Genomic DNA, 27,766 nt, shown 5'->3' with positions numbered 1-27,766 from the left:
AGCGCCGCCCCTGGTGCTCGTGGGCTGGCTCTGTCACAGTACAGTGCCCAGGCCCCAGCTCCTGCAGCCAGGGCTGGAGCCGGGTTGCCCCCCCCCCACCCCAATGCACTCGCCAGCCCAGCTCACTGCCCTCCCCCTGGAAAGCAGCCAGGCTCAGCCCAGGCCAGGGTGGAGGCAATTTATTTATTAACATACATTAGCACGTTGCCAATACACAATTTGTGCTTTCAAAAAAACCAGTTACTGTACTTGAGAAGGGGGCCAAGCAAGGGGGGGGCGCAGGGGGCTCACAGTCAGGGGGGGGTCGCCACATGGTGTCCTCCTGCGACTGGCAGGGTCCTTGCAGCTGAGACAGCCTCAGGCAGTGAGGGAGGGAGAGGCAGCCTGGCACTAGCTCTCTCCCAGCCCCCACCCTGGGGGTTCTTAACTCCTGCAGGGGGAACGCCTTCCCCTCTGGGGGCGGGGCTCTGCTGCACAAGCACCTTGGGGTGCAGCTGAAGTGAGGGGGCTGCAGCCAGCCAGAGCCGCACCCACACAGGGTCATTTTATTGCCATATTTATTTTTGATTCGTGCAAAGTTCTCAGGGCTCTGGGCAGAGCCGGCAGGGGAGAGGCGAATGAGGCCCCTGCCCCATGCACAGAGCACCAGCTGCCCAGCCTCCCTCAGGGCACCAGGGTAGGGGGAGCTGAGGGGTGCGAAGAAATATACAAGCTCAACGCAAAGAGGCAGGAGCAGCAGGGTGGAGCAGGGAGCTACGGGAGAAGGGGGGCGGGCGGACCCACATGGCTCCTAGTGAGACAACTTTTAAAAAAGAGAGAGAGAGAGAGAGAGAGAGAGGAGAGCTGTAAAAGTTGCCCTGCGGGGGGCAGGGGTGCCACGGGGCTGGCCCGTCCAACCGGGCCCAGGGCACACGCAGACGGAGAGGGATGGGGCTGGGCCCCTTGCTGCGGCCGTCTTGCACTGCTGGGATCTCACGGTGGCGGTCCCGGGGCTCTGACGCGCACAGGGCCCAGCCTTAGACGCTGCCCCCAAAGCTCTCCTCGTCCTCAGGCACCGGGTCGGCGTCCCAGCAGGTGATGTCGATCTCTGTGGGAGAGTCGGACGTGTTAGTGCCAGGCAGCCCAGTGCCCCCCTCGAGGGGGAGCAAAGCAGGGTGCTGGGCTGCCCCCCCCATGCCCAGGGCTGCCCCACTCACCGGGGGGCTTGGCGTAGAACACGGCAGGAGGAGTTTTGGCAGACGTCTCCACCTGGCCGAACTCTTCGTCCTGCGACTGGCTGAAGTAGCCCTCGCTGGCCTGGAAAGAAGAGCGGAGCCGCCATCAGCAGCAGCCACGGAGGAGCAGAGAGCAGAGCGAGCAGCCAGCAGGGACACTGGTTCCAGCTGGCGCTTTGGCCATGGCCCAGGGCTTGCCAGCACCGGGAGCTGAGCAGGGCCCTGCGTGCAGCTCCAGGACACCCCTCCCCCTGCCACTGCTGCAGGCTCAAGCCGGGCTCTGTACCCGGGAAGGCCCAGGAGCCGGATCCCACCCACCAAGGGATCCACAGGGCCAGGAGGGCAGAGCCAGGGCCGCAGTGAGTACGGGGCAGGCCCCACAGGGAGCCTCTTGCCTGGCCAGGTTGGGGGAAGGGGCACTAGGTGCAGCAGGAACCTGGCACCCAGCTCACCTGCACCCCTTCCTTCTGGGCCATCTCCCCGTTGGTCAGCAGCTGGGGCTCGGGGGCCTGCTGCCCGCTGGCGGCCTCCTGCAGGGCATGCTGGTAGCTGAGCGTCATCTGGTGCGGCCCCTCCATCGCAATGAGGCTGGCCGGCTCCTCGTCCTGCTCCGCGTCACAGAAGGTGGCTGGTGGCTCGGGCAGCTCGTCGAAGTTCAGCAGGTTGTCGTCAGGGGCAGCGGGGGCGGCTAGGGGCACATCCACCTCCACCAGGAGGGGCGCGGGGGGCCCCGGCGGCGCAGGGGTGGCCAGCTCCCAGGCAGCGGGCGGGGTGGTGCTGTCATTCTGCCACAGGTCGATAAGGCTCTCGGGGCTGGGGCTGGGGGGCTGCGTGTGGCCTGAGGACTCGCCCTCTGCGGGCACCATGGCCACGGGGAACAGCAGCGGCTCTCTGGGCTCCAGGAACACCAGGTCCTCGGTGGGGCCCAGCTCGCCCCCCTGCACCGCTGGCCACTCAGGGCCCCCGGGCGGCTCGTCTGCCATCGGCGGCGCCGGCGCCTCGCTGCTGGGCCCAGGCGAGTCTGCATGGAGGGGGAGAGAGCGCATCAGAGGCCAGCCCCAGCTCCCGCCTGCCCTCCGGGGAGGGGCATCCTGGGCTCCCCTGCACCCCACCTTTCCATGGGGCCTGCTGCGTCACTTCGTCCAGGGCCCTCTCGATCTGCTCCCCGATGGGTGTGGAGGCCGGGCTGGAGTCACAGGGGCTGCAGCCCACGGCTGAGGCCTTTCTGTGAGCGTCCGACTGGCTGCCTGCGAACGAGCGAGACGGAAGCTGAAGGGGCCCCAGGCCGACCCCTCGCCAGCCAGTGCATTGGCACGTGTGCAAATAAGCAGGCCCCTCGTGTGCAAATTAATATGCATTACCTCGTTTGCACGCATAGCCCCTCCCACCGTCAGCCCATCCTGGAGTTTCTTTTTCCAGCCAAGAGTCCCTAGGGGCGGCTCCTCCATCCGCCCACTGGGGCATGCAGCAGGGAGAAGGCCTCACGCCTGCCGGAGCACAGGCCCCTGGGTGGTCGAGCTCCAGCCTGACAGCAGGACACTCCAGCCAGGCAGCTGGGGGCCCCAGGGCCAGCCCTTGGGGTTCACAGACACGAACGGGGTTGCTCCCCTGCGCCCCAAGGCTCTCCCCACAGCCACCCCGCCCCACCCAGCCAGGCAGGAATTCAGGCCCCTGGCCTACATCACAACCTCACCGGAGCTAGAAACCCCACGGGAACTGGGCCCTGCGTCTAGCACACGCCAGGCCATGGGGGCAGCACTGCAGCGGGAGCAGGCCCCCTGATGGGACAGGGGCAATCCTGCGCCCACCTGACCCAGGCGCCACTTTGCCACTCAGGGAGACATTTTACATATTTATTCTACTGAAGCCAGCCCCTCGGCACATCCCAGCACACCCCCGCCCGCGGCCAGCCTCCCCAGCATGCCCCAGTCTCCTCGCACACTCCGGACCCCAGCCTGCCCCAGCACCCTGACCCCCCGGCACGCCCCAGCTGGTGTCTGTGAAAAAGGAGATTCCTGGCTCTCCCGTTTGGTCCCCACAGCTGCTTTCTCCTCCCATCTCCCTGGCCAAACCTCTACTGCCCTGCAGCTGCCACCTCCTTCCGCAGTGACTACGTGCAGGGGAGTTGGGGGGGGCAGGATGGGGCCTCCCCAATGTGCTCTGCCCCCAGCAGGGCAGGGCCTGGGCACTCGCCTGGGCACTGCTACCTACATGGGAAGAAGGAGGAGAGGTTTGGTGTGCGGTGGCAGGTGACATAAGGGAAGGGGGTCCGCGGGGGGGAGGAGGAGGAGGAGGAGGAGGAAGGCGGCCCACTGTCAGGTGTCTTTATGAAAGGACAGTGCAGACGACCTGCTGAGAGAAAGACAGACAGACAGACGCACGGAGACAGAGAAAGCAAAGAGAACGGTCAATCTCCCAGCTCGAGCGCCCAGCCCCCCTCCAGTGCCACCGTGAACGGGGAGCAGTGTGGGTGGGGCCGCCCAGGGGGCTCAGGTCAAGGGGACGGGGGGCAGCAGGAAAGGGGGGAGTGAGGGACGGACACCTGCACTTCTCTCTTGACTCCATCAGCCCTGGCTCCCTGTGGTCAGTAGCACAACCTGCATGGCAGGAACGGGACAGGACGCTGCGCCCAGCTGCCAGCACACAGGGCACCAGCCCCACGTCCCCGGGAGCTCCAGGCAGAAGGGGGCAGTGACCAGCCCAGCCGGGCAGCTGTGTCCCCTTGTCCTGCCCTGAGGAAACCCCCAGGAGCAGGCGCATCTCCAGCCCCGGAGCCCATCAGCAGGTCAGAACGACCCCCGCCAGGAGTCACATCCCAAGCGCAGACCACCCCGGGCAACCTGGATGCCCCACATCCTTCCCCATCTGCTCAGACCTCGCCCAGGGCAGCGCTGCCCACCCCCCATTCCCCACCTAGCGTGGGTGGCCAACAGTCTGCTGTCTGACAACCGGACCCCCCGCCCCACCCTTCCCCAGGCCCCGCCCACTCCGCCTCTTCCCCAGGCCCCGCCCACTCCGCCTCTTTCCCCAGGCCCCGCCCCTGCTCCACCTCTTCCCCAGGCCACGCCCACTCCGCCTCCTCCCAGGCCCCGCCTCTTCCTCCAGGCCCCACCCCTTTCTCCAGACCCCACTCCGCCTCTTCCCAGGCCCCGCCTCTTCCTCCAGGCCCCACCCCCATTGCTCCAGGCCCCACCCCCATTGCTCCACCTCTTCCCCAGGCCCCGCCCCTGCTCCAGCTCTCCCCTTGGGATCCCGCTCTCCTCCCTCAACTCCAGCGTGAGCAGCCCCCCCACAGGACTCGCAAAGCCCAGCTCCAGCAGGCCGCCAGGGAGTGCAGGTCACAAGAGCGCTGCAGCCGCACTGGAGCCAGGCACGGCCCTCCTGCCCGGCAGCCCCCTTCCCTCCCCGTCCCGGAGCCGCCCGAGAGCCTGGCCAGGAGCAGCTGGCGACACGTCCCTCCCAGGGAGCCCCTCGCCCGCTCCCCCTGCAAACCGTGCTCCTCACAGGGGCTGCCCTGGGCGCCCCCCGCCCGCAGGAACCAGACCTTTAGCGTCCAGTCAGGACATCCAAACGGACACTGCCAAGCTCCCTTTTCGACTGGACTTCCCAGGCAAAAACCGGACACCTGGGGACCTTACTCCTAGCCCAGCACCCACACTGCATCGACACCGGGGGGGCGGGGGGGGCACGGCTGGCATGGACTGGCCCAACACCCACAGCCAGGCCCCAACACCCCCCACCTCCCCCATCACCCGCAGCCACCCCCACCCTCCAACGCCCGCAGCCGCCCCCCACCCCAATGCACACCAGCCCCCAACACCTCCCTCACCTCCAACACCCGCAGCCGCCCCCCACCCAATGCACACCAGCCCCCAACACCCCCCTCACCCACAGCCACCCCCCACCCCAATGCACACCCCGCCCCCCCAACACCCACACCCCGCCCCCACCTCCCCAACACTCCCCCCTCCCCCAATGCCCACAGACAGGCCCCAACACCCCCCCACCTCCCCCATCACCCGCAGCCACCCCCACCCTCCAACGCCCCCTCCAACGCCCGCAGCCACCCCCCACCCCAATGCACAACACCCCCCTCCCCTCCAACACCCGCAGCCGCCCCCCACCCCAATGCACACCAGCCCCCAACACCCCCCTCACCCACACCCCGCCTCCACCCCAATGCACACCCCGCCCCCCCAACACCCACAGCCAGCCCCCACCTCCCCAACACTCCCCCCTCCCCCAATGCCCACAGACAGGCCCCAACACCCCCCCACCTCCCCCATCACCCGCAGCCAGCCCCCACCCCAATGCAAACCCCTCCCCCCCAACACCCACACCCCGCCTCCACCCTCAATGCACACCCCGCCCCCCCAACACCCACAGCCAGCCCCCACCTCCCCAACACCCCCTCACCTCCGCCAACACCCACAGCCAGGTCCCACCCCCGAATGCACACCCTGCTCCCCACAACACCCACAGCCATCCCCCAACACACACCCCTCCCTCGCAACACCCACAGCCAGCCCCCCCCAACGCCCCCCAACACCCGCAGCCAGCCCCCACCCCCCCACCCCCCTCAACACCCACAGCCAGGTCCCACCCCCAACATCCCCCCACCCTCCCCACCTCCCCCAACACCCACAGCCAGCCCCCACCCCCAACGCCCTCCCTCCCCCAATGCCCACAGACAGGCCCCACCCCACAATGCACACCCTGCCCCCCCCAACACCCACAGCCAGCTCCCAACACCCCCTCACCTCCCCCAACACCCAGAGCCAGGTCCCACCCCCAACGTCCCCCCACCCTCCCCACCTCCCCCAACACCCACAGCCAGGTCCCACCCCCCAATGCACCCCCTGCACCCCCTCCCCCAGTGCTCAAAGCCAGGCCGCACCCCAACACCTGCCTGCTGCCCTTCCCTGCCCACAGCCCAGCCCCACCACGACTGCCCGCGCCTGCCGCCCCGGCCCCTCACCTGTCCTCTGGCTGAACGGGGACGTGGCTTCGGAGCTGCCCGAGGCCACTCGCTCCTGCTGCTTGAAGAACTCGCGGGGGTTGTCGGGGCGCCGTGCGATGATGGCGGCAGCTTCCTGCCAAGGCAGAGACGGAGCCGTGAGTGTCCTGCCGCCCCCCAACCTGCCCCTGTCCTGTCTGGAGCCTGCCCCCCCGTGAGCCTGCCCCCACCCCCCAACCCGCTCCTGTCCTGCCTGGAGCCTGCCCCCACCCCCCACCTGCGAGCCTGCCCCCACCCCTGTCCTGCCTGGAGCCTGCCCCCACCCCGCAACCCACCCCCCGCCCGCGAACCCGCCCCCACCCCCCAACCTACCCCTGTCCTGCCTGGAGCCCGCCCCCCCACACCCCACCTGCGAGCCTGCCCCCACCCCTGACCTGCCTGGAGCCTGCCCCCACCCCGCAACCCACCCCCCGCCTGCGAACCCGCCCCCACCCCCCAACCCGCTCCTGTCCTGCCTGGAGACTGCCCCCCCGCAAGCCCGCCCCCACAGCCCACCCCAGCCCCGTGCGAGCCTGTTCCCACCCCCCAACCCGCTCCTGTCCTGCCTGGAGCCCGCCCCCCGTGAGCCTGCTCCCACTCCCCAGCCTTCCCCTGTCCGCCCCGTGAGCCCGCCCCTCACACCTCGCCCCAGTCCCCCACAAGCCTGCCAACATGCCCTGCCCCCACAACCTCAACCCACCCGAGCCTGCCCCCCCCCGACTCCACCCCACCACTCCAATCCCGCCTGGCCCTGCCAACCATGCCCCACCCCCCGCAGCCTGAGCCCCACCATCCACACCCCACTGCACTGTGCCCGGCTCTGCTCACCCCACCCATCTGTAGCCAGGCCCCCCTGGCCACCCCCTGCCCTGCCATCCACCCCCACCCCCTCCCCACCATGGCCTGCCTCAGACCAAATCCCACCCTGCCATGGCCTGGCCTCCCAACACATCCCTAAACCCACAACTGCCCTTCCATGGCCTGACTGCCCGGCCCCAGGCCAAACACTCACCTCCACTTCTGACTCCGACTTCTTGAGCTCCTGGCCATTCTCCTCCTCGTGCTGCTGCTCGCCCTGGGGAGAGAGGCAGAGTCAGCCCCTGACTGCAGCCCCCCAGCCCCGGGCAGAGCCACCCCACAGGGACCCCTCCCAGAAGCACCGTGGAATCCAGGCCCCCCTGCTGTGGTAGCAGAGAGGCAGGGGGGCTCCGGAGGGCAGGGGGGCTGCCCGCAGACGGTCTGCAACGAAAGGGGGACTGGGGCAACAAACCGCCTGGCACAAACTAAGCACTGGCCCCTGCCTCAGGCGGTGCCACTGGGCTGGAGCTGGTACGTGGGCCCTGGGCAGGCTGGAGAGCCACTGGCCTTCACCCCCGGGGGGAGGACCCCAGGACCTCACTTACGAAGATGGACTGTTCCTGCAGACGCTGCCTGGCCTCCTCCTCCTCCAGAGTCTGCTGCTTCCGCCTGCCACGACAGCCAGCAAGGGGGCCTGAGCAGCTGCTGGGGGCAGCCCCCAGACCCGCCCCAACAATGCACCAGCAAGCACATGGCGCCCTGCCCCACGCAGCCCCCAGACCCACCTCTCCACACCACACCCTGCCCCCTCACACCGCACCCCCACGCATGCAGGGTAGGGCGGGGTGCCCACAAACACCCTGGTGGCATTTTGCCCCATATTCTTCATAGTCAGATGACAACAACACGAGTCTGCCATAATTCTGATGTATTTTGTGCAGGAGGCACGTGAGGTGTCATTGGAAAGGATACGAGTCAGGCTCTATCAAATTCACGCTCCATTTTGGTACATTTCATGGTTACAGGATTTAAACACAGTAAATTTCATGATTTCAGCTATTTAAATTTGAAATTTCATGGTGTTGTAACTGTAGGGGTCCTGACCCAAACAGGAGTGGGGGTGGGGAGAAGAGAGGAAGGAGAGTCGCAAGGTTATGGGGGGAGGGGGGGAAGGAGGGTGGCCACACTGCTACCCTTACTTCTGCACTATTGCAGGCGGCAGCGCTGCCTTCAGAGCTGGGCAGCTGGAGAGCGGCGGCTGCTGGCCAGGAGCCCAGCTCTGAAGGCAGAGCCCCGCCAGCAGCAGCACAGAAATAAGGACGTCATGGTACGGTATTGCCACCCTCACTTCCGCGCTGCTGCCTGCGGAGCTGGGCTCTCAGTCGGCAGCTGCCACTCTCCAGGCACCCAGCGCTGAAGGCAACAGCACAGAATTAAGGGTGACAGGGTTTGGTGTTGGCACCCTCACTTCTATGCTGATGCTGGCAGGGTGCTGCCTTCAGAGCTGGGCACCCAGCCAACTACCACTGCTCTCCAGCCACCCAGCTCTGAAGGCAGCACAGAAGAAAGAATGGCAATACCACGATCCCCCCTAAAATAACCTTGTGACCCCCCAGCAACTCCCTTTTGAGTCAGGACTCCCAATTTGAGAAACGCCGGTCTCCCCCATGACATCGGTAGAGTATAGGGTAAAAGCACACAAAAGACCAGTCCATGACATGTTTTTCATGGCCGTGAATTTGGTAGGCCTCTAGTTATGATTTACTGAATATGATTATCCTACTTGTATGCATGTATCATTTTGGTATCTGAAGTTGGAAATATTGTCTATGCATCTATTAGAAATGGGTTTACACCTGGAGAATGTCCACTAGACAGAACGCAATCAGTCTAGATGGCAAGCTGGGAAGGGCCATTAAGGAGAACAATAGGTCTTAGAAGACGCTAATCTCCCATCTGGGAGCCTGCCTGGGAAGCCTTCCTGGGGATGCTGCAAACAGCCTTAGAGTCATGGCTGCAGTGGCCCTACAGAGACATGTGACCAAGTCACCTGGTACTGGACTCCATGATAGGTTTCTGTGACAGGGGAACAAGCCTTGTGGATGGGGGGAACCCGGGGAAGCGGTAGACGTGGTACATCTTGACTTTAGTAAGGCTTTTGATACTGTCTCGCATGACCGGCTCATAAACAAACTAGGGAAATACAACCTACGGAGCTACTGTAAGGTGGGTGCAAAACTGGTTGGAAAACTGTTCCTAGAGAGTAGTTATCAGTGGCTCACAGTCAAGCTGGAAGGGCATAACAAGTGGGGTCCCGCGGGGATCAGTTCTGGGTCCGGTTCTGTTCAATATCTTCATCAGTGAGTTAGGTAATGGCATAGAGAGTCCACTTATGAAGTTTGTGGAGGATACCAAGCTGAGAGGGGTTGCAAGGGCTTTGGAGGACAGGATTTAATTAAAAATGATCTGGACAAACTGGAGAGATGGTCTGAAGTAAATAGGATGAAATTCAATAAGGACAAATGCAAAATGCTCCACTTAGGAAGGAACAATCAGTTGCACACATACAAAATGTGTCCAGTTCTGTGCACCACATTTCAGGAAGGGGATTGGTCCTGCTTTGAGCAGGGGGTGGGATTGGATGACCTCCTGAGGTCCCTTCTGACCCTGATATTCTATGATTCTATGGACAAATTGGAGAGAGTCCAGAGAAGAGCAACAAACATTATGAAAGGTCTAGAGAACAAGAGCTATGAGGGAAGATTGAAAAAATTGGGTTTGTTTAGTCTGGAGAGGAGAAGACTGAGAGGGGACATGATAGCAGTCTTCAAGTGCATACAAGGTTGTTACAAGGATGAGGGAGAAAAATTGTTCTTCTGGAATAAATTGCCCAATGAGGCTGTGGAATCTCCATCATTGGAGGTTTTTAAGAGCAGGTTGGACAAACACCTGTCAGGGATGGTCTAGATAATACTTAGTCCTGCCATGAGTGCAGGGGACTGGACTAGATGACCTCTCAAGGTCCCTTCCAGTCCAGTCCTATGATTCTATAATACTAGTGTTTTCCCACTGACCGGGCATGGGAATCAAACTGGGAGACAAAGGGTTCCTGCCATATGCAAAAGCTATTTAAGGCAGGGGAGAGACATCATCAGGGTTTGTTCTTCACTGACTCCCCGCCCAGGAAAGAGGACTGCTGGAAACACCTGAGAACAAAAAGACTGGACTAGGGAAGAAGGGCTGAGCCCAGGCTAGGGGTGTCTGGCTTATGAAAGGAATAACTGCCGGCAAGTGCAGTTTACCTTCAAGAATCTCTGCAATCTGCCTAAAACAACATTTAGGGTGAGAATTTGCTACACATGTCCACTTTCTTTACTATATTAAGCTTAGATTGCGTTTTGGTTTATTTGCTAGGTAATCTGCTTTGATCTGTTTGCTATCCCTTATAATCACCTAAAATTAGGGCTGTCAAGTGATTAAAAAAATTAATCATGATTAATTTCAATTAATCGCACTGTTAAACAGTAATAGAATACCATTTAAATATTTTTGGATGTTTTCTACATTTTCAAATATACTAATTTCAATTACAACACAGAATACAACACACAAAGTGTACAGTGCTCACTTTATTTTTTATTACAAATATTTGCACTGTAAAAAATAGTATTTTTCAATTCACCTCATACAAGTACTGTAGTGCAATCTCTTTATCATGAAAGTTGAACGTACAAATGTAAAATTATGTACAAAAAGTAACTGCACTCAAACAAAAACAATGCAAAACTTTAGAGTCTACAAGTCCACTCAGTCCTATTTTTTGTTCAGCCAATCACTCAAACAAGTTTATTTACATTTGCAGGAGATAATGCTGCCTGCTTCTTGTTCACAATGTCACCTGAAAGTGAGAACAGGCATTCGCATGACGTTGTAGCCGACGTTGCAAGATATTTGCCAGATGCGCTAAAAATTCATATATCCCTTCATGCTTCAACCACCATTAGAGAAAACATGGGTCCATGCTGATGACAGATTCTGCTTGATAACAATCCAAAGCAGTGCAGACCGCTGCATGTTCATTTTCATTATCTGAGTCAGATGCCACCAGCAGAAAGTTGACGCATGCTCCACACCTCATCCCTCTCAGACTTTGGAAGGCACTTCAGATTCTTAAACCTCGGGTCGAGTGCTGTAGCTATCTTTAGAAATCTCACATTGGTACATTCTTTGTTTTGTCAAATCTGCAGTGAAAGTGTTCTTAAAACAAACACGTGCTGAGTCATCATCCAAGACTGCTATAACATGAAATACATGGCAGAATGCAGGTAAAATAGTGCAGGAGACATACAATTCTCCACCGAGTTAAGTCAAAATTTTATTAACTTTTTTTTTTTTTTTAAACGAGCATCATCAGCATGGAAGCATGCCCTCTGGAATGGTGGCCGAAGCATGAAGTGGCATACGAATGTTTAGCATATCTGGCACATAAATATCTTGCAGCGCCAGCTACAAAAGTGCCATGTGAACGCCTGTTCTCACTTTCAGGTGACACCGTAAATCAGAAGCAGACAAATTTATGTCCCATAAATGTAAACAAATTTGCTTGTCTGAGCGATTGGCTGAACAAGAAGTAGGACTGAGTGGACTTGTAGGCTCTAAAGTTTTGCATTGTTTTGTTTGAGTGCAGTTATGTAACCAAAAAAAAAAATCTACATTTGTAAATTTCATTTTCATGATAAAGAGATTGCACTACAGTACTTGTAGGAGGTGAATTGAAAAACGCTATTTCTTTTGTTTATCATTTTTACAGTGCAAATATTTGTAATAAAAAATAATAATATAAAGTGAGCAGTGTACACTGTATTCTGGGTTGTAATTGAAACCAATATATTTGAAAATGTAGAAAAATATCCAAAAATATTTAATAAATTTCAGTTCGTAATCTATTGTTTAACAATGCGATTAAAACTGCGATTAATCGTGATTAATTTTTTTGAGTTAATCGCGTGAGTTAACTGCAATTAATTGACAGCCCTACTTAAAATCTATCTTTTGTGGTTAATAAACTTGTTTTGTTTTGTCTAAGACCAGTGTGTGTGTGTGTGTGTGTGTGTGTAAATCATAACTGGGGCAGAAAGCTGTGTATATTCCTCTCCACATTGAGGGAGGGGGCGACTTTCAGGAGCTTATGCTGTGCAGCGCAAGATGGTGTAATTCTGGGTTTGCCCTCTAGAGGGGGGTGTGCACTTGAGTATTGGGCAGGTCCTTAGCTGAGCCTTCCCATGCAGAGCTGATCTCAGCATCTGTGTGAATCTGCAGCCCCCAGCAGCCCCCAATCAGCTCCCACCCACGCCCTGGTGCCTCCTGCCCACCTGCGGGCCCCATGGGTCAGCACCTCGCCCTCCCTCCCCGCACCTCCTGCCCGCCGCGAACAGCTGCTCCGTGGCATAAAGGAAGGCTGGGATGGAGGGGGAGGAGCGGAGTTAGGGTGCACTCAGGGAAGGGGGCCGGGCGGCAAGAGGTGGGGCGGGAGTGTGGGCCTTGGGGGAAGGAGTGCAATAGGGGTGGGGCCGGGGGTTGAGCACCCATCAGCAGATTTACTGGTGGGTCCGGTGGGCTCAGTGGTGCCCCAGCTCCAGGTGGCACCACGCAGCCCCTAGACTCGCCTCCGACACCGCACCAGCAAGCATGCGGCACCCTGCCCCCCATCCACACAGCCCCCAGATCCGCCCCCAATGCATCAGCAAGCATGCAGCGTCCTGCCTCACGCAGCCCCCAGACCCATCTCTCCACGCCATGCTCCCCATGCTCCCCCCACGCCGTGCCCCCCTGCATGCCCCACAAAGACCCTGACCCCCAAAGAACACAGGCCCTCATCCCCCGCCCACACACGGGGGGCACAAGTCCTCCCACACCACGTCGAGCCCAGCCCTTGCCTGTGCTCCTCAATCTGCTCCTCGCGCTCCCGATAACGCCTCTCCCGCTCCTCCTGCTCCATGCGCTCCTGCTCCATGCGCTCCTGCTCAAAGCGCAGCCGCTCCTCCAGCACCTTCTGCCGCTCCTCCTCCTTCCGCAGCTCCTCCTCCTTCTGCGGGGGCAGCCCGTCAGCCCTGCAGGGCCCCCACCCGCCCGCCCACCGCAGACCAATGGGACCCCTGCCTACCTGCCCAATGGGGACCCCATCCACCCACCACAGCCCACTGGGGCCCCTGCCTGCCCTGGGCCCCGCAGGACACACGAGGGGCCATGCTCAATCTCCTGCTCAGCAGCCAGGGCTGGACAGAGTTGCAGAGAGGTTTTTTGAGGGACTTGGGGCAAAACCTGACAGTGAACCCCTAATCCCTCCCCGTTCCAAACCAACTGGCACTGCAGGGCTGCCGGAGAGCATTCACCCGCAGCAGCAGCTCCTGTTCCCCGGGCTGGGCCCGGCTCCCCGCTCCGAGCACCGCGCCCTGGTGCATGGGGTCGCAGCACCACTCAGGTGTGGCCTGGCTACCCCAGACACCACTTGGTTTAGGGGAGCTCTCAAGGGTGGCCCAGGACAAAGGCAGCCCTGGGCATGGGCCACACATCCCAGCCACAGGTGGTGAGCGGGGCAGAGGACAGAAGGCAGCATCTGGGCTGAGGGCAGCTCAGGCTTTGCAGAGACCTGTGGGCTGCGCCAGGCCTGAGGGTGGGAGTACCCTAGGGGTGGGGGTGCCCCAGGACTGCTGCCTCTGCCCCATGGCAGGCTCATCGGCTGGCCCCTCACTGGCCCTACCTTGGCCTGTTCCCAGAACTGCTCCCGGTTGAGCCGTTTCATCTCCACAGCCGCATCGGTCTTCTGATAGGTCGTGCCCTGGAACAGATGGGGGTCAGCGGGGTGCAGCACTGCCCCAGCACCAGCGGGGGGGCACACAGTGGTGCCATGGCAACAGCAGGGGGAGGGGCGGCAGAGCCTGGCGGTGCCCTGGGATCAGCCCCCCCATGCTGGAGCCAGGCAGCGTGGGGCCACAGGGCTCTACAGGTGCCAGATAAGGGCCCAGGGTCTCCCCAGCCCCTGAGCAGTGGGTCTGGGCCAGGCGGCTGAGGATGGCTGACGGGGCAGGTTCTCTAACCTGCTGGGGAGAGGGACGCAGGTGGGGGACCGGCTGGAGGCGGGGCCTTACCACGGGCTCGGCGTTCTCGTCCTCTCGCAGCCGCAGGCGGTGCAGCACGGGGCTGGAGATGCGAGCCAGGCCGTTGGAGAGACGCTGCCCGATGGCCCCCGGGTCCACGTCCTCCACGCTGCTGGCGTTAACGATCACATCCACACCCTGCACCAGGAGAGCAGCATGGGAGAGCTGGGCTGGCCGGCGGGGGGGGATCTGAGCCGAGAGTGGCACCGCCTCAGCCCAACCCCCAGCATGGTGCCAGCCCCACTCCTGGGCGCCTCAGGGCTCAGCTCCCCTGGGCTGGTCCGCACCTGCCCCCGCGTGGGGCTCTGAAGGAGCTTAGCTGTCAGCTGGCCAGCGGAGGGTGCGGGGTCCCAGCACAACTGGCGGCGAGGGGGAAAGACAGAGGGAATCAGTACGAACCCAAAAGCCTCGTGTGTAAGGTTCCTGGCTGGGAACTAGAAATTCTGCTGGCCCAGACTGTCTCCCGCAGCACTGCTGCGAGCCGTGGCCAGTACGCGTTTGCCAGGCCTCACCGTGCTGGGCCAGGGAGGCTGCGAGTTTCAGTGTCACTCCTTTCTCTCCCCTCTGTGCGTTTGCCTTGGTGCAGCCCCACAGGAAAGGGACCCGCCTGTAACCAGCAGCTCCAGGCCAGCCCAGCTCACACCTCGGCTCTGCACAGAGGCCAGTTCCCAGCCTCGGGGCTCTGGGACAGGGGGGGCTCTAGACATTTTGCCGCCCCAAGCACGGCGTCATGCCGCGGGGGGCGCTCTGCCGCTCGCCGGTCCCGCGGCTCCGGTGGACCTCCCGCAGGCGTGCCTGTGGAGGGTCCGCTTGTCCTGCCCGAAGCCGCGGGACCAGTGGACCCTCCGCAGGCATGCTGCCGAAGGCACCCTGCCTGCCGCCCTCCCGGCGACCGGCAGAGCGGCCCCCGAGGCAGCCGCCCCAGGCACGCGCTTGGCGTGCTGGGGCCTGGAGCCGCCCCTGCTGTGGGACAAGGGTCTGCCCCTTTCCCGACTCTGCAGCCAGAGGAAGGGAACGAGGGACCCTGCAGAACGAAAGCCCGGCTTGATGATCACATTTCAAAGGCTCAAACTTTTCTTCTTCTGTCTCTTCAGCAAAGGATCCCCAGGGGGCGGTTGGTGGGGGGGTACACGGGGGAGGGGCTCGGCAGGGCGTGTGCCTGGCACTCAGCAGCCCCAGGGCTCTGGATACCAAACCCAGCCCTTGCTTAACCCGGTTGAATCTTGGGCAGCGGCAGGGTCAGGTTAACACCTCAGACTCTCTGGGCCTGTCACTGCCCCCCCTGCCCCACTGACCTGGAAGAACTCTGCGATCTTGGCCACGTGGCTGGCACAGGCGCACTTGCGGGCATCGGCCACGTCCTCCCCCACCTGCCGGGGCACGGAGAGCAGAGTGAGACGGGGTGCAGAGGGCACCAGCGAGGAGTGGAAATTCGGGGGGCCAGGCAATGACAGAGTGTTTGCTCAGTGTCTCCCCCGACACCCCGTTCCCAGCCCTGGCGCCCCAGAGAGGGCGTCACCCGCCAGCCTGGGCACGTGCACGGGGCAGCTCAGAGCTGTTGGAGCGTCACTTTCTGACGGGCGGGCACAGAGCTCTGCCCTGCACCCCAGGTGCTCGAGTGACGCTCCGCACCACCGTGGTGGCACCACACCCCTGCGCGCCCACCCAGGCTACACTCCTGGAGTCTGGAGACCCCCCTCCACCCAAGCCCAGCTGGGTCCAGTGCAGGGATGCAGAGGTCCACTAGGTGGCAGCACAAGAGCATGACGGGTGCTGAGCCCAGGAGGGATCCCTGGAAAAGCCCCGGGACTCTGGAGATTGGGGGTCCTGGGGGGATATTCCTAGATGTTCAGGCCACACAGGACTGTTCCTCTGAGCTCTGGCAGGCCGGACAGAGCGGCCCAGCCTGGATTTACAGACTCCAAGCGAGGCAGAATCCGCCCGGCCTGCAGCAAGGAAATTCCCAATGAACTGCAGTGGTCAGTTCCCCATCGGTGCCTTCGGGTCCGTCTGGCTTGTGTCCTGTCCCATCTCCAGGCACCGGCTCTCGTTCTGCCTTGGCTGGCAGCACTGAAGGCCCCTGCTCTTGGGAATCTCCTCCCCACGTCGGTATCCAGAGCCCAGGGTCAGGGCACCTGGAGCCTCCCCTGTTCAGCCAATGGACCCAGCTCGCCAGGCAGGTTTGCCAGGCCCTGGATCGCTGAACCTTCTGCGCATGGCCAATATCCTGTTTGAAGCCCTGGCTCAGCTGGATCCCGTCACGACTCCAAGTCCTGTTCTGAGTCGCTGCTTTCTCAGCTGCTGCCCCCAGCCAGCCACGCGGCCCCCCCTCGGGTGCCAGATGTGCCACCCTGTTTTGCACTGTGTTCAGACACGCTTGACTAACGAGCCCAGCTGGCCCCAGAACTGACCAGTCCCCAGCCTCAGTCCCTCCCAGAACTGGTGCGTCATTTGCAAACTTTACGAGCAATGACGTGATATTTTCTTCCAGCTCACTGCTCACGTTGACTAGCATTAGGCCAGGAACAGGCCTCAACCGGGCAAGGATCTCCCACCACCTATAGTGAGCTATCAGACAGCGTATAGGAACAGGCACCAACCGCCGCAGAACAGCACGACCAGCCCCCCACCGCACTGACTCAGACGAGGTGCAACCCACACCGGACCCTGAGCTTCATCATCCCGAACGTGCCAACGGCTCAAAGGAGGTGTCCCCCGACAGGCCTGCGCCAGTCCCCCTCCCCCGCGGGCCCTACTCACCCAGTTGACCAGGACGTATTTGGGCAGTGCTGCCTGGGGCTCTTTGACACTGCAGAAGCCGTACATCACCTTCTGGTTCTCAAAGTGGCCAGCGAGCTCCTGCAAGCCACCTCCTGGCAGGGCAGGGAGGAAGCACAGTCAGTCTGTCTGTCCCAGGCAGGGGGTGGGGCAGGGAGGAACCAGGGACAGTCTGTCCACCCCACCCCCTAGGGGTCACGTTTTTTGTGGGGAGGGGTGTTTAGGCTCCCTCAGACCCCCAGAACTGCAGCCCCCCATTGGCAGGAGAGAGGGAGGGAGGGAACCCCCGTGGGCGTTGGCTGGGTGGCAAGGACAGCAGCACACGGTTGGGGGGCTGGGGTCCCCTTACCTCCCGACGCAGCCAGCTTCAGGTCGTCAGACTCATCCTCATAGGTGTACAGAGCCCTGTGGGAGGAGAGCACGTGAGGGCCAGGGAGTCTCCAGCCACACCCCCTGCGCCTGCACCGGACACCGGGGGGGGGGGGGCGCAGCACCCGCTAGAGCCTGCTCACTGGGGGGCCTGCACCCCCTACCATACATAGCGCACCTGCCAGCCCCCCCAGAGGAGGGAACCCCACAGCAAAGGGGAAAGACGAGGCTGGGGGGTGCCAGGCATGGGCCAGAAGCTGGCACACCCTGTTTCCCAACAGCTGTGGAGACCTCAGCCCTGGGGAGGAGATTCCCACGGGAGAACCGGGATGAAGGCGGGGAGCTGTGCCCCCTGGCACTGGGCACTCCAGGCCACGCTGCATGACCCCTTCCTCCACCCAGCCGCGTGGCCTCACGCTGAGCCTGCGGGCACCCGTAGAGTGGGGTGCAGGGACCCCAGCAGAGCCCAGCTCCCAGCAAGTCTCTGCCGCTGGCACAAGCCTTTCACCAGCCCCCCCGGCAGCGCCCTCAGCCTGCCCCAGCTACCTGGGCACCTGTCCCAGTGCCAGCAGGGGATGGGAGGCACCAGAGGCCTGGGGAGAAGCCTCCACGTGGCCGCGCCCAGCAAGACGAGGAGCGGGATCCAAGTGGCAGCCCCATGGGGGTCTGTGAGCAGGGAGTGGGGGGTGAGGAACCCCCACCCCTGGGCTTCGGGCCCTGGCTGAGCAGCCGGTGGCCGACAGGGCTGGGTCCTGGCCCCCAGGCGAACGCACCTAGCCGCTGAGCAGGTCCTTTCCACCTCCCCCATCCCAGCAGTGTGGTGGCCGGACACCTATGAGCCGGGGGCATGGGACCAGGATTCACCCGTCTGGGGCCAGTCAGCGACTATTTACCCACGGGGCCCGCTGGGACTAGGGCAGCAGCGCCCCCCGCAGGACGCAGCGAGAGCTGCTCACGTTCCCGGGCTGCGTGAGCCCCTGGCAGGGAGCGGGAGGGAATTAAAGCAGTAGCAGCAAATCAATGAGCCTTCAGGGGGCGATGGGGGCTCCATGGAGACGGTTTCTTGGATACCGGCCCCGCTCCGGGCTGTGCTGGGCAAGGCCCCCTCCCCCCACCCCCCGCAGTCTCTGCCCTCCTCTGCATCCCCTGCACCCCCCAGCGGCGGCCCCTCCTCAAAGGTGGGGGTGGGCAGCGGCAGAGTCGGTCCAGGCCTGGTGGGCGAAGACAGGGAAATTTCAGCTTATCTAGGCAACCAGCATCCTCTATCTCCATGGCAACCACCCAGCTCTCCAGCTGGGATGGTGCTCGCAAGCTGAGGAGCTGATTAGTGGGGGACGCGGGGGAGGCGTCCGAGCGGGGGCATTAGCTGCTGTACTTTGCCCCCGCGGACCTATCCTGCTCCCCACTGCAGCCTGGCCCCCCCATTCCCCCAGGCGGCTGAGGGACACTCTGTGAAGCCAGGGGCCTTGGCTGAATCACCATATTCCCCATCTGCGGAGCTGGGATCCCCTCCTCCAGCTCCTCATCGGCCTGAGCTTCCGGGATCCTGGTATGGGGGTGGGGGGGAGGGGAAGGGCCCCCTGGCCTCATCCTGGGAGGGGCGGTCACGTTAGCCCCCGCAAGCCCAGAGCAGGGGAGGGGGAATCACAAGCCCAGGCCCCACCCCTCCCTGGGCATCCCCCAAGGCAGAGCTAACAAGCCCCGTTCATCCCTCGTACCTGTGCCCCTGGAGGCTGCAGCCTCAGGCTCTCAGCTCTGCGGGTCCCCGACCATCAGCACTGAGGGCCCCGCCCGCGGCCCAGTGAGGGCCATGCCAGCAGGAGCCCCTAGCTCAGGGGAGCCCGCGGGCCAGATCCAGCCCATCAGGGCTTTCGATCCAGCCCGCGGGATCGCCAGCCCCGTGCACAGGGGGGTACGGCAGGCTCCCTGCCTGGCCCCTAAGGGGGGAGCAGAGGGCTCCGGGCGCTGCCCTCGCCTGCAGCCACCCCCCCCCCCACAGCTCCCATTGGCTGGGAATGGGGAACCGTGGCCAATGGGAGCTTCGGGAGTGGTACCCACAGGTGAGGGCAGCACATGGCAGAACCACCTGCCCCACACCACCCCCAGGAGCCACTGCTGCACACGCTGGCCACTCCCGGGAGCGGCGCGGGGCCAGGCCAGGCAGAGATCCTGCCTTAGCCCCACTGCGCCACTGCCAGCCCGGAGCCGCTCGAGGTCAGCGGCGCCAGGCCGGAGCCGCTCGAGGTCAGCGGCGCCAGGCCGGAGCCCGCACCCCAACCCCCTGCCCTGGCCCCGCTGCACCCCAACCCCCTGCCCTGGCCCCGCTGCACCCCAACCCCCTGCCCTGGCCCTTCTGCACCCCGACCCCCTGCCCTGGCCCTGTAGGCAATTTCCCCACCCAGATGAGGCCCTGGGGCCAAAAAGTTTGCCCACCCCTGCCCTACCCCTCAAGCAGGATGCTCTTGCCAAGCCTAGTAACCACTAAGCCCCGAGCCCAGGGACACGACCCCCCCGCCGTCCATCCTTGTGGCTCTTGCGGGCGTTCCCAGCCTCCCTTCACCGGGCAGAGCCCTAACCCAGCCATGGGCGCAGACTGCTCCCCCATTCCCACAGGACCCGGGCATGCCAAGCGCTGGGGGGGGGGGACAGGAGCAGCTGCACCACTGGGGTCCGACACCGCCCAGGCAGCCCGCCCCCCAGCTGCTGAACCGGAGCAGAGCTGGCGGTTCCGGGAGCCACAGATAATGGCATAAGGGAGATCAACGTTAATCCCCAAATCCAAATCTCCCAGATTGGCAGCTCAGGACACGCCCAGGCTGTCCCCACCCCCACCCCTCGATCCGGATGGTCCTGGACTCTGCTCCAGCGCAGCTGCAGGGATGAGGGGATGTGCGGGGACCCTTCAAATCCCAGCCCACCGCACCAGGGCACCGGGGCACTCGCCTGCCTGGCAGTGGGGAGCCCACGGGGTTCCTGCACCCTGACGAGCGCCACGGGCCGCAACCAAATCCCTGATCCAGCCCCCGGCTCCAACATAACCAGACAAAGAGTGGGCCCAGCCCCACCCTGCACAGCCCCCTTCCCCCTCCCCGAGCACTGCCGCCCCCACTGGGCGCTGCCCCTCCCCCCTATGCACAGGCACAGTCCCCTCCCCCCACACTGGGCCCTGGCCCCCTCACCGGGCACTGCCCCCTCATGCACAGGCACAGCCCCCTCCCACCCCACACCAGGCGCTGCCCCCCAGGCACAGCCCCCCCACACACTGGGCACTGGCCCCCCATGCACAGCCCCCTCCCCCTGCATCAGGCACTGCCCCAGTGTCCTGCCTGTCCCACACCAGGGCACTGCCCCCGCCCAGTGTCTGGTGCCATGCGACGCCCTGCCCCCCACCGCAGCAGAAAAGTTCCTCCCTGCTGCATGCCCAGCCCTGGCATCCGAGGCCTCCCCCACCTGCTCAGGGCAGGCTGGAGCCAGAGGAGACTCAAGGGCTGGGCTGGCACCGCCTGGATTCAGCCAGCGTGAGTGGCACTGCCCACGGGGGAAGGGCAGGCGGGGGGACACCAGCGGAGCGGGAGCAGTGCCGTGGGGAGAACATGGGGGTCACCGTGGGGCAGGGAGCCTGGGCGGGGCTGAGGGATACTGGGTAATTTCCTTCCCCCCAACCCTAGCATGGCCGGGTCAGTGCCCAGGTCGCCCGAGCCCCCTTTGCCCAATGGCATAGCACCAAAGCCACCGGGAGCCCTGCTTCCTGCCCCGGGCCTGGCCCAGGGGGAGCGCGCCCGGGAGTCTGGCCTGGCCCAGCCCAGTGCAATCGCAAGCCAGCCTGACCTCCCCTTAGCTCACACGACGGGCAGCTAATTTTAGCAGCTTGGTTCCCCGTGTGCCTGGCCCCAGGCCAGCGGCGCAGTGCTGGTGTGAGCGAGCCGCACGGGCACCTCTGCTGCCTGGCGGGGGCTCCCCAAGCCCAGGGCTGATGGGACGGGGTGACAGGAAGCAGGCCAAGGAGGAAGAGACACGCAGCGCAATGGTAGCTGTGGGCAGAGCACAAAGCCCAGAAGGCGCCTGCCCCGCTGCCCTCCCACAGGCTGCGAGCACCTGGCCGCTCTGCCTCCCGGCTCCTGCCGCAGAAAGTCCCACAGGCCACCGGTGCCCCATGCACCCACATGGGCTTTAAGACCCCTCCAGCCCCCTGGCCCAGCCAGGCCTCCGCCCCATGGGCACCATCTTCCGCCCTGCGTTCCCTCGAAGCTGCGCAGCCGCGCACCTGCCCATGCAGCCCCGCACGGGGGCTCAGGGCTGCAGCAGGGAGAGATGGACCCGGCGTGGACCTGTCCTGGACTTGCCGCAGCCAGCCGGGGAGAGGAGCCCCTCCCTCGACCCCATCTCTCCCTGCTGCAGCCCTGGGGCAGCCTGCACCCCGAGCCCCTCATCCCTGGCCTCACCCCAGAGCCCTCACCCCCCTGCACCCCAATCCCCTGCCCAGCCCTGAGACTCCTCCCACCCCCCAAACCCCTCCCCACCCCAACCCCCTCATCCCCAGCCCCACCCCAGAGCCCTCACCCCCCTGCACCCCAATCCCCTGCCCAGCCCTGAGCCCCTCCCGCACCCCAACCCCCTCATCCCCAGCCCCACCCCAGAGCCCTCACCCCCCTGCACCCCAATCCCCTGCCCCAGCCCTGAGCCCCTCCCGCACCCTGAACCCTTCAGCCCCACCCCCACCACATGAATCCTGTTATACGCACCAATATGAAGGTGATGGGTCCCACGTAACATGGGCCATTCTGCACATGGACGAGGGAACCCTGGCGGGGATCCCTGCTGCCACTGCCTTGCCCAGAGCTCCGGGCACAGCAGCAGACAAGCTGGCCAGTCACTGCACAGCCAGGCCAGGGGGGTGCAGGATGTTGGGATCCCACGGGGAGGAAGCAGGGACAGAGTCCCTGGGCCAACCCATGGGGAAAGGACCTGGAGTCCCCAGGGGAGGGGGATCCTCCTCATGAGACCCCCCCTCGAGTGTCCCTTTGTCAGCCCCTCGGGTGCCTCTTGCACCCCAGCCACTGAGCCAGCGCCCCCCCGTGCCCTGGGAGCAGCACTGCACCCTGCCCCGCCGGCCCTCACACCCCATGGGACGAGGCAGCACATTCCACAGCCCGGGCCCAGGGCCCAGCAGCCAGCCGGGGGGGAAGCGGAAACCACGGGCCCGGGACATGCTTCAGACACGCCTGCGCAGAGCATGGATGGGGCCTGGGGCAGCCCTGTTCCGACCCCCGTGCCCCACGGCCTGGAGGGGGAGAAGCCCTGGCCCCCGGCCCCGGCCCGGCCCAAGCAGCCCCAGCCCAAGCAGCCCCAGCCGGCGCACATGTGTTTCCAATGCAGCCCCAGCGACTCACTGCAGGGAAAACAGCACCGAATTCCTTTCCTATGGAGTAATGGGCCCAGCCACCTCCACCAGGCAGGGAGGGGGAGGGGCCGCTCTGACCCCGCTCAGGGGAGGGGAAGCCCCAGACTAAACATCCCCTTCCCTGTGCTGAGCAGCCCTGGGATGGGAGCCCCGTCTGGGCAACAAGGCCACGCTTAGCAATGCTAGTTCCCTCCATGGCCCCACTCCAGCCCCGTCCTCCCTGCTCTGCCGATGCCCCTCACTCCCGACCCGCAGCCCCTGCTACCCCAGCCCTGGGCTCCCCCCGGCCCTGCGATGCCCCTCACTCCTGACCTACAGCCCCTGCTACCCCAGCCCTGGGCTCCCCCGGCCCTGCCAGTGCCCCTCACTCCCAACCTGCAGCCCCTGCTACCCCAGCCCTGGGCTCCACCCCACAGATCTGCCAATGCCCCTCACTCCTGACTCGCAGCCCCTGCTAGCCCAGCCCTGGGCTCCCCCCGGCCCTGCCGATGCCTCTCACTCCCAACCTGCAGCCCCTGCTACCCCAGCCCAGGGCTCCCCCCGGCCCTGCCGATGCCCCTCACTCCCGACCCCCAGCCCCTGCTACCCCAGCCCTGGGCTCCCCGCACAGCTCTGACGATGCCCCTCACTCCTGACCCGCAGCCCCTGCTATCCGAGCTGAACCCTGAGCACAGAGCATGATGCCCTGAGAACGACTCATGCACAGTCTCTCTCCCAGAGGATTGTGGAGCAGCCACCCCCTCCCCGCACCACCTCACCCCATCCCCAGCCTCCTCCCCATGCACCCAGCTTCCCCAGAAGAGGACCCGGCTCCTTGGTTAGATCTTTATAAAGGAACAATCAGGCCCAGTGGTTGGGGCCGCTGCCCCTCCCAAGAAGCTGCCAGGTTCCCAGGGCTGTCAGCCCAGAAGCACCACATGCCCAGCAGTGACCTAGAGGGAGGGGGCAGAGAGCCCAAAGGAGGGAGCAAGGCCTGAACCCCAGCGAGCGAGTCCTGCTCCCTCACCAGCCCGGGCAGCCGCAGCTGAAGCGGCCCCCTGGCCCCCAGGCGGGCTGCACTCACCCCAGCCATGGGAGAGGTTTCTGCAAGCTCCGCTGCAGGAAGCATGTGGGGCAGGTCTCTGGCCTGTGCTCCCCAGGCGGCTGGGCAATGGAGTCTCTGAAAGCCTTGGGCCCAACGGGGCTCGTCCGGGTCGGTGGGGAGGAGGTGACCAGAGCACACTGCTGCCGGGGCTGTTGTTATGCAGCACACAGCATGGCTGGCTGGGGGACCGGCTGCATAAGGAGCCCATTGTTCAGCCCCCGGCCGGCCCGTGCTGCATGCACAGAGTGTTTCCCAGGGGACCGTCTCCAGTGGGCAGACTGGGCCCTGGCACCCCAGCTCTCGGGAGCTCTCCCTGCCCTGCCCCTGCTCCTTCCCATGGTGCAGTCCCCCCTGCCCCCCCGGGGCCAGACGGGCCCACGTGGGGGCTGCTCAGCTCAGCCTGAGCCACAGGAGGTGGCGGCCTGGAAGGGGGGGTCCCAGGCAGAGAGCACAGCAGAGTCTGTCAGAAGCCAACCCAACACTGCCAGTGTCTCCTGGCCCCTAGTCGGTCTGAGCAGAGATTTGCTGCCCCCCTGGGGGACACCCCGCTGTGATGAGCGGTGACGAGGCTCAGCCAGACAGGCCAGAAGGGCCCTGCTGGACGGGGTCCTGGCCGTGACCTCTGGGAGACGGGGTCCCGCTGGCTGCTGGGGGAGAAGCCAATGGCCCCGTCTGCAGGATTAGCCAGGTGCGGCGTGCCCGCCACACCCCAGGGGCCAGCAGCAACACGACTGCCCCCCCACACACACACCTGGGCCGGCAGGGCTGACCTCAGGCTGGAGCAGGGACTGAGCAGGGCGGGACCTGGCCTGCCAGGGTGGGCACTCGGTGCTGCCCCCTGTCCAGCACCAAGGGTCTTATCCTGCTGCCTGGCACATGCCCCCTCCGGCCTCATCCAGCCTGTCTCGGGCAGGGGGCTCCCCCCACCTGGGCAATTGCTCAGCAGCCCCATGTGACATCAATGGCCGCTGGGCCAATCAAATGGCACTGGATCAATCTGCAGCCTGCAATCTGATTGGCTGCAGGCTGGGCCTCACCCCACAGCGGCCCCAGCGGCCCCACAGCCAGCCAGGACACGCCAGGCCCTTCGGCCTAGGAGCCTCCTGCTCCCGGGGCCTGGATCACGTCTCGCCAGCAACAAGCCACCTGCTCCATGCCAGAGCTGCCCCGAGCCCAGCCCGCGACTCTGGCCATCTCCAAGGGCTGGCGGACGCCCGGCCCCTAGGTCGCTGCTCCCCTCGCCCGGGGCCTTGGCTCCAGCCACCTTTCCATGCAGCAGCCCCCGGGCCAGGAACCAAGTCTCCCTTCGCCTGGGCCTCCATGCAGCCCCCCACCCACCACACGCTCAGAGCCGCCGCCAGAGCCCCAGGGCTCCACCCCATCCCCAGCGCTAGCCCTGCCTTTAGCCTGGCACCTCAAGCCCCTCCTCCCTGCCCTGCACACCCCACGGAGCTTCCCCACTTCGCCCCCTCCTCGGCGCCCCCAGCCCCCGCCCAGACCTGGCACTCCAGCCTCGCTTCACAAAGCAGGTCAGCACTCGCTGGGGCCCACGCTGGCCCCCAGCCGCCAGCTCCCCTCACCCCCCACTTGCTGCATCACTGGCCATCTCCCCGCAAGCCTCTGCGCCTGCTCCCTGGCCCTGGCCCTGGCCCCAGCCCCCCCCGTTATTGCTCTGCAGTAACATGGCTGGGGAGGGGGCTGCTGCCCCTCCAAGCCCCCGGTCCTGTGTGGCAGGGGGGCGGCTGACCAGGGCAGGGCAGGGCAGCACCCCAGCTCGCTGGCAGAGGGCGAGAGAGGCAGGGAGCGGCGCAGAGCAGCAGAGGGTGAAGCACAGACTCGCTGGCAGGGCCTCCTGGGTGCCCAGCCGCAAGGCAGGGAGCAGGCCCCAGGGCTGGCTGACAGCAGAGCCGGGCGCGCAAGAGGGACAGAGGGCTCAGCAGGGCCAGTGGGCGGGAGGGGCCGAGCGGCCAGGCCAGGGAGCAGAGCCTCACTCGTGTGCAAGCAAAGGCAGACTGACTGGGGGCCATTTACTGGGGGGAGGGGGCAGACCCAGCTGAGGGGAGGGGGCAGGGAGATGGGTGTGGCTTCAGGGGCCAGACAGTGCAGATCCTTTTCCCAGGCCTGGCTGGCTGGGACCAGCGAGTGGGGGCAGAGAACAGCTCCAGGCCCGAGAGCCCAGGGAGCCTCCGGATGCAGCCACGGCCCTGCATGGCCGCTAGCCATTCGCTGCCCTCCATGCCCTGGACAAAGCCCCACGCCGGCGTGTCCGGCCAAGGGGCTGCGTCGCTGTTTCACCCCAGAAGGGGGGTGTCAAAACCAAGAGACTTGGCACCCTGAGACCCTGCTCCCACGGGAACATCCTGAGCTGTGCAAGGGGGCAGGAGGCACCAGCCTGGCACCTCACAGGCTGCCGGGGAAGGACGACGGGAAAGAACCCACAGCGCTGGGCAGGGGCGGCTCTAGGCATTTGGCCGCCCCAAGCACGGCAGGCAGGCTTAGGAGCCGCCCTGGCCATGGGACACGTTAGGAAACCAGGGAGAGCCTGAGGGGCAGGACCGGAGCCACGGGGCCTCTTTGCTCAAAGACAAAGACTGGGCTGCCCTGGAGCACCCAGCGAGGCCGTTCCCCAGCCTGGCGAACCGGGAGCAAGCGCCAGCCCCGGGAACGGCGAGCCAAGGCCAACGGCAACAGGAACCGCGAAGGGGCCAAACAGCCGCCCAAGCTCCCCAGAGCCTTCGCTCCAGGGGGGCAGCTCCCAGCAGCAAGTTCACCTACTGGGGCCCATTAGGCAGAGCCGCCCGCCCCACACCCCAAGGTGCTGGGCAGGTCTGGTGACCCGCTGGCGGAGATCGCAGCCCCTCCATGCCAGCCAGCAGGGACCAGCGCTCCCCGTGTCCCCAGCGCAGGGTGCAGCCTCGGGGGCTCTGGTTCGGGGCCTGGGGCGTGTCTCTGGCACCGGAACCAGCCACTCCAGCAGGAGGCGATTTGGGGGGGTCCCTCCAGCATAGGCAGGGCAGGCGCTGCCTCGCAGAGAAAGGAAATGGGGCTCCAGGGCTGCCCGTCCCCAGCAGGGGCCTGGCGGGTCAGGGCCCCCCGACAGGAGGCGATGGGCCTGCTGGAGCCAGCGGCAGGGCTGGGAGCGAGTGGCGGGGCCGACGGGAGGGTGGGCACGGCTGGCAACCCGACCGCCCCCCGCATCCCCCAGCCCCGTCCCTCCCCCAGCCCCACCCTCCTTTGTGCCGCTTGTCGCTACAGGCACTTGCACCCCGAAGGCCCGGCAGCCCCGAACCGCCGGGACGGGGCCGGGCCGGGCCGGGGGCGGCGCTGGGGGCCGGGGGCTGCAGACTCCGCGGAGACGGACCGCGGCCGGGGGGCAGGAGCGGGCTCCGGCAGCTGGAGCAGCCTGGGCAGGGCTCGCCCGGGTCCGGGCCCCCTGTGCCCCGGGGGGGGGGGCGCGTCCCGCAGCGGGCGGACCCCGGCGGCCGGTCCCCGGGCGCCCCCGGCCCCGCCGCCCACGCACCATTTTGGGCGGCTCGTGGCCGCTGCTCGGGGGTGCGGGTCCCCCCCGGGCCCGGGCCCGGTCCCCCCGCGCCGCGCCGCGCCGCGCTCACCAGTCCGTGGGGCTCCCCTCGCCGATCACCTCCTGGTAGGCGGCCAGCAGCGCCAGCCGGTGCGCCCCGAAGCTCACGCCCGCCATGCCGGGCGCAGGGAGCCGCTCGAAGGACCCGGCCGCCTGCCTGCCTCGGAGACACTGCAGCAGCCGGGCGGGCGGGGCGGGCCAGGGGCGGGCCGGCTCCGCCCGCCGCCGCGCCGCATCCCGGCCTGGCGCGCCCCGGCCCCCCAGCGCCCCCCAGCGCCCCATCCCTGCGCCCCCCAACCGTCCGTCCCCCAGCGCCCCTCATCCACCGCCCGCCGCATCCCGGCCTGGCGCGCCCCGGCCCCCCAGCGCCCCAGCCCTGCGCCCCCCAG

The 27,766-nt window shown here is 64.8% G+C and overlaps 1 protein-coding gene across 3 annotated transcripts; it reads right to left on the bottom strand.

The window, feature by feature from the left end:
• Window positions 1-164: 164 nt before the first annotated feature.
• Window positions 165-27,539, bottom strand: DBN1 (drebrin 1). 3 transcript variants are annotated; one of them, XM_045028042.1, is made up of 14 exons: window positions 27,409-27,539; window positions 17,293-17,348; window positions 16,926-17,038; window positions 15,461-15,535; window positions 14,157-14,303; window positions 13,769-13,846; window positions 12,945-13,096; window positions 7,614-7,677; window positions 7,223-7,285; window positions 6,193-6,307; window positions 2,327-2,461; window positions 1,667-2,235; window positions 1,197-1,296; window positions 165-1,087 (listed from the first exon to the last, which is right to left on the bottom strand). In XM_045028042.1, exons 1-14 carry the CDS (start codon window positions 27,492-27,494, stop codon window positions 1,017-1,019), a joined length of 1,824 nt encoding a protein of 607 aa, XP_044883977.1. In that variant the 5' UTR covers window positions 27,495-27,539; the 3' UTR covers window positions 165-1,016. The 3 variants fall into 3 exon arrangements, with proteins under 3 accessions (XP_044883977.1, XP_044883979.1, XP_044883978.1); XM_045028044.1 differs by lacking the exon at window positions 27,409-27,539 and adding an exon at window positions 24,549-24,664; XM_045028043.1 differs by lacking the exon at window positions 2,327-2,461 and having other exon boundaries at window positions 27,409-27,519.
• Between the last annotated feature and the right edge of the window lie 227 nt (window positions 27,540-27,766).

This window comes from Mauremys mutica, chromosome 8, assembly GCF_020497125.1.
Source record: "Mauremys mutica isolate MM-2020 ecotype Southern chromosome 8, ASM2049712v1, whole genome shotgun sequence".
Classification (NCBI taxonomy): domain Eukaryota; kingdom Metazoa; phylum Chordata; order Testudines; family Geoemydidae; genus Mauremys; species Mauremys mutica.
The sequence above is the reverse complement of the archived record's forward strand: the minus strand, read 5'-3'. Positions and strand labels throughout refer to the sequence as shown.

Bases quoted from the DNA above. Each gene is read 5' to 3' on its own strand.
- DBN1 (XM_045028042.1), bottom strand. From the start codon at position 27,494: ATGGCGGGCGTGAGCTTCGGGGCGCACCGGCTGGCGCTGCTGGCCGCC. The intron at 17,039-17,292 runs GTAAGGGGACCC...CTGCCCTGCCAG, and splicing joins GAAGCTGGCTGCGTCGGGAG to GAGGTGGCTTGCAGGAGCTC. The intron at 1,297-1,666 runs GTGAGCTGGGTG...TCTTCTTTCCAG, and splicing joins CCCAGAAGGAAGGGGTGCAG to GCCAGCGAGGGCTACTTCAG.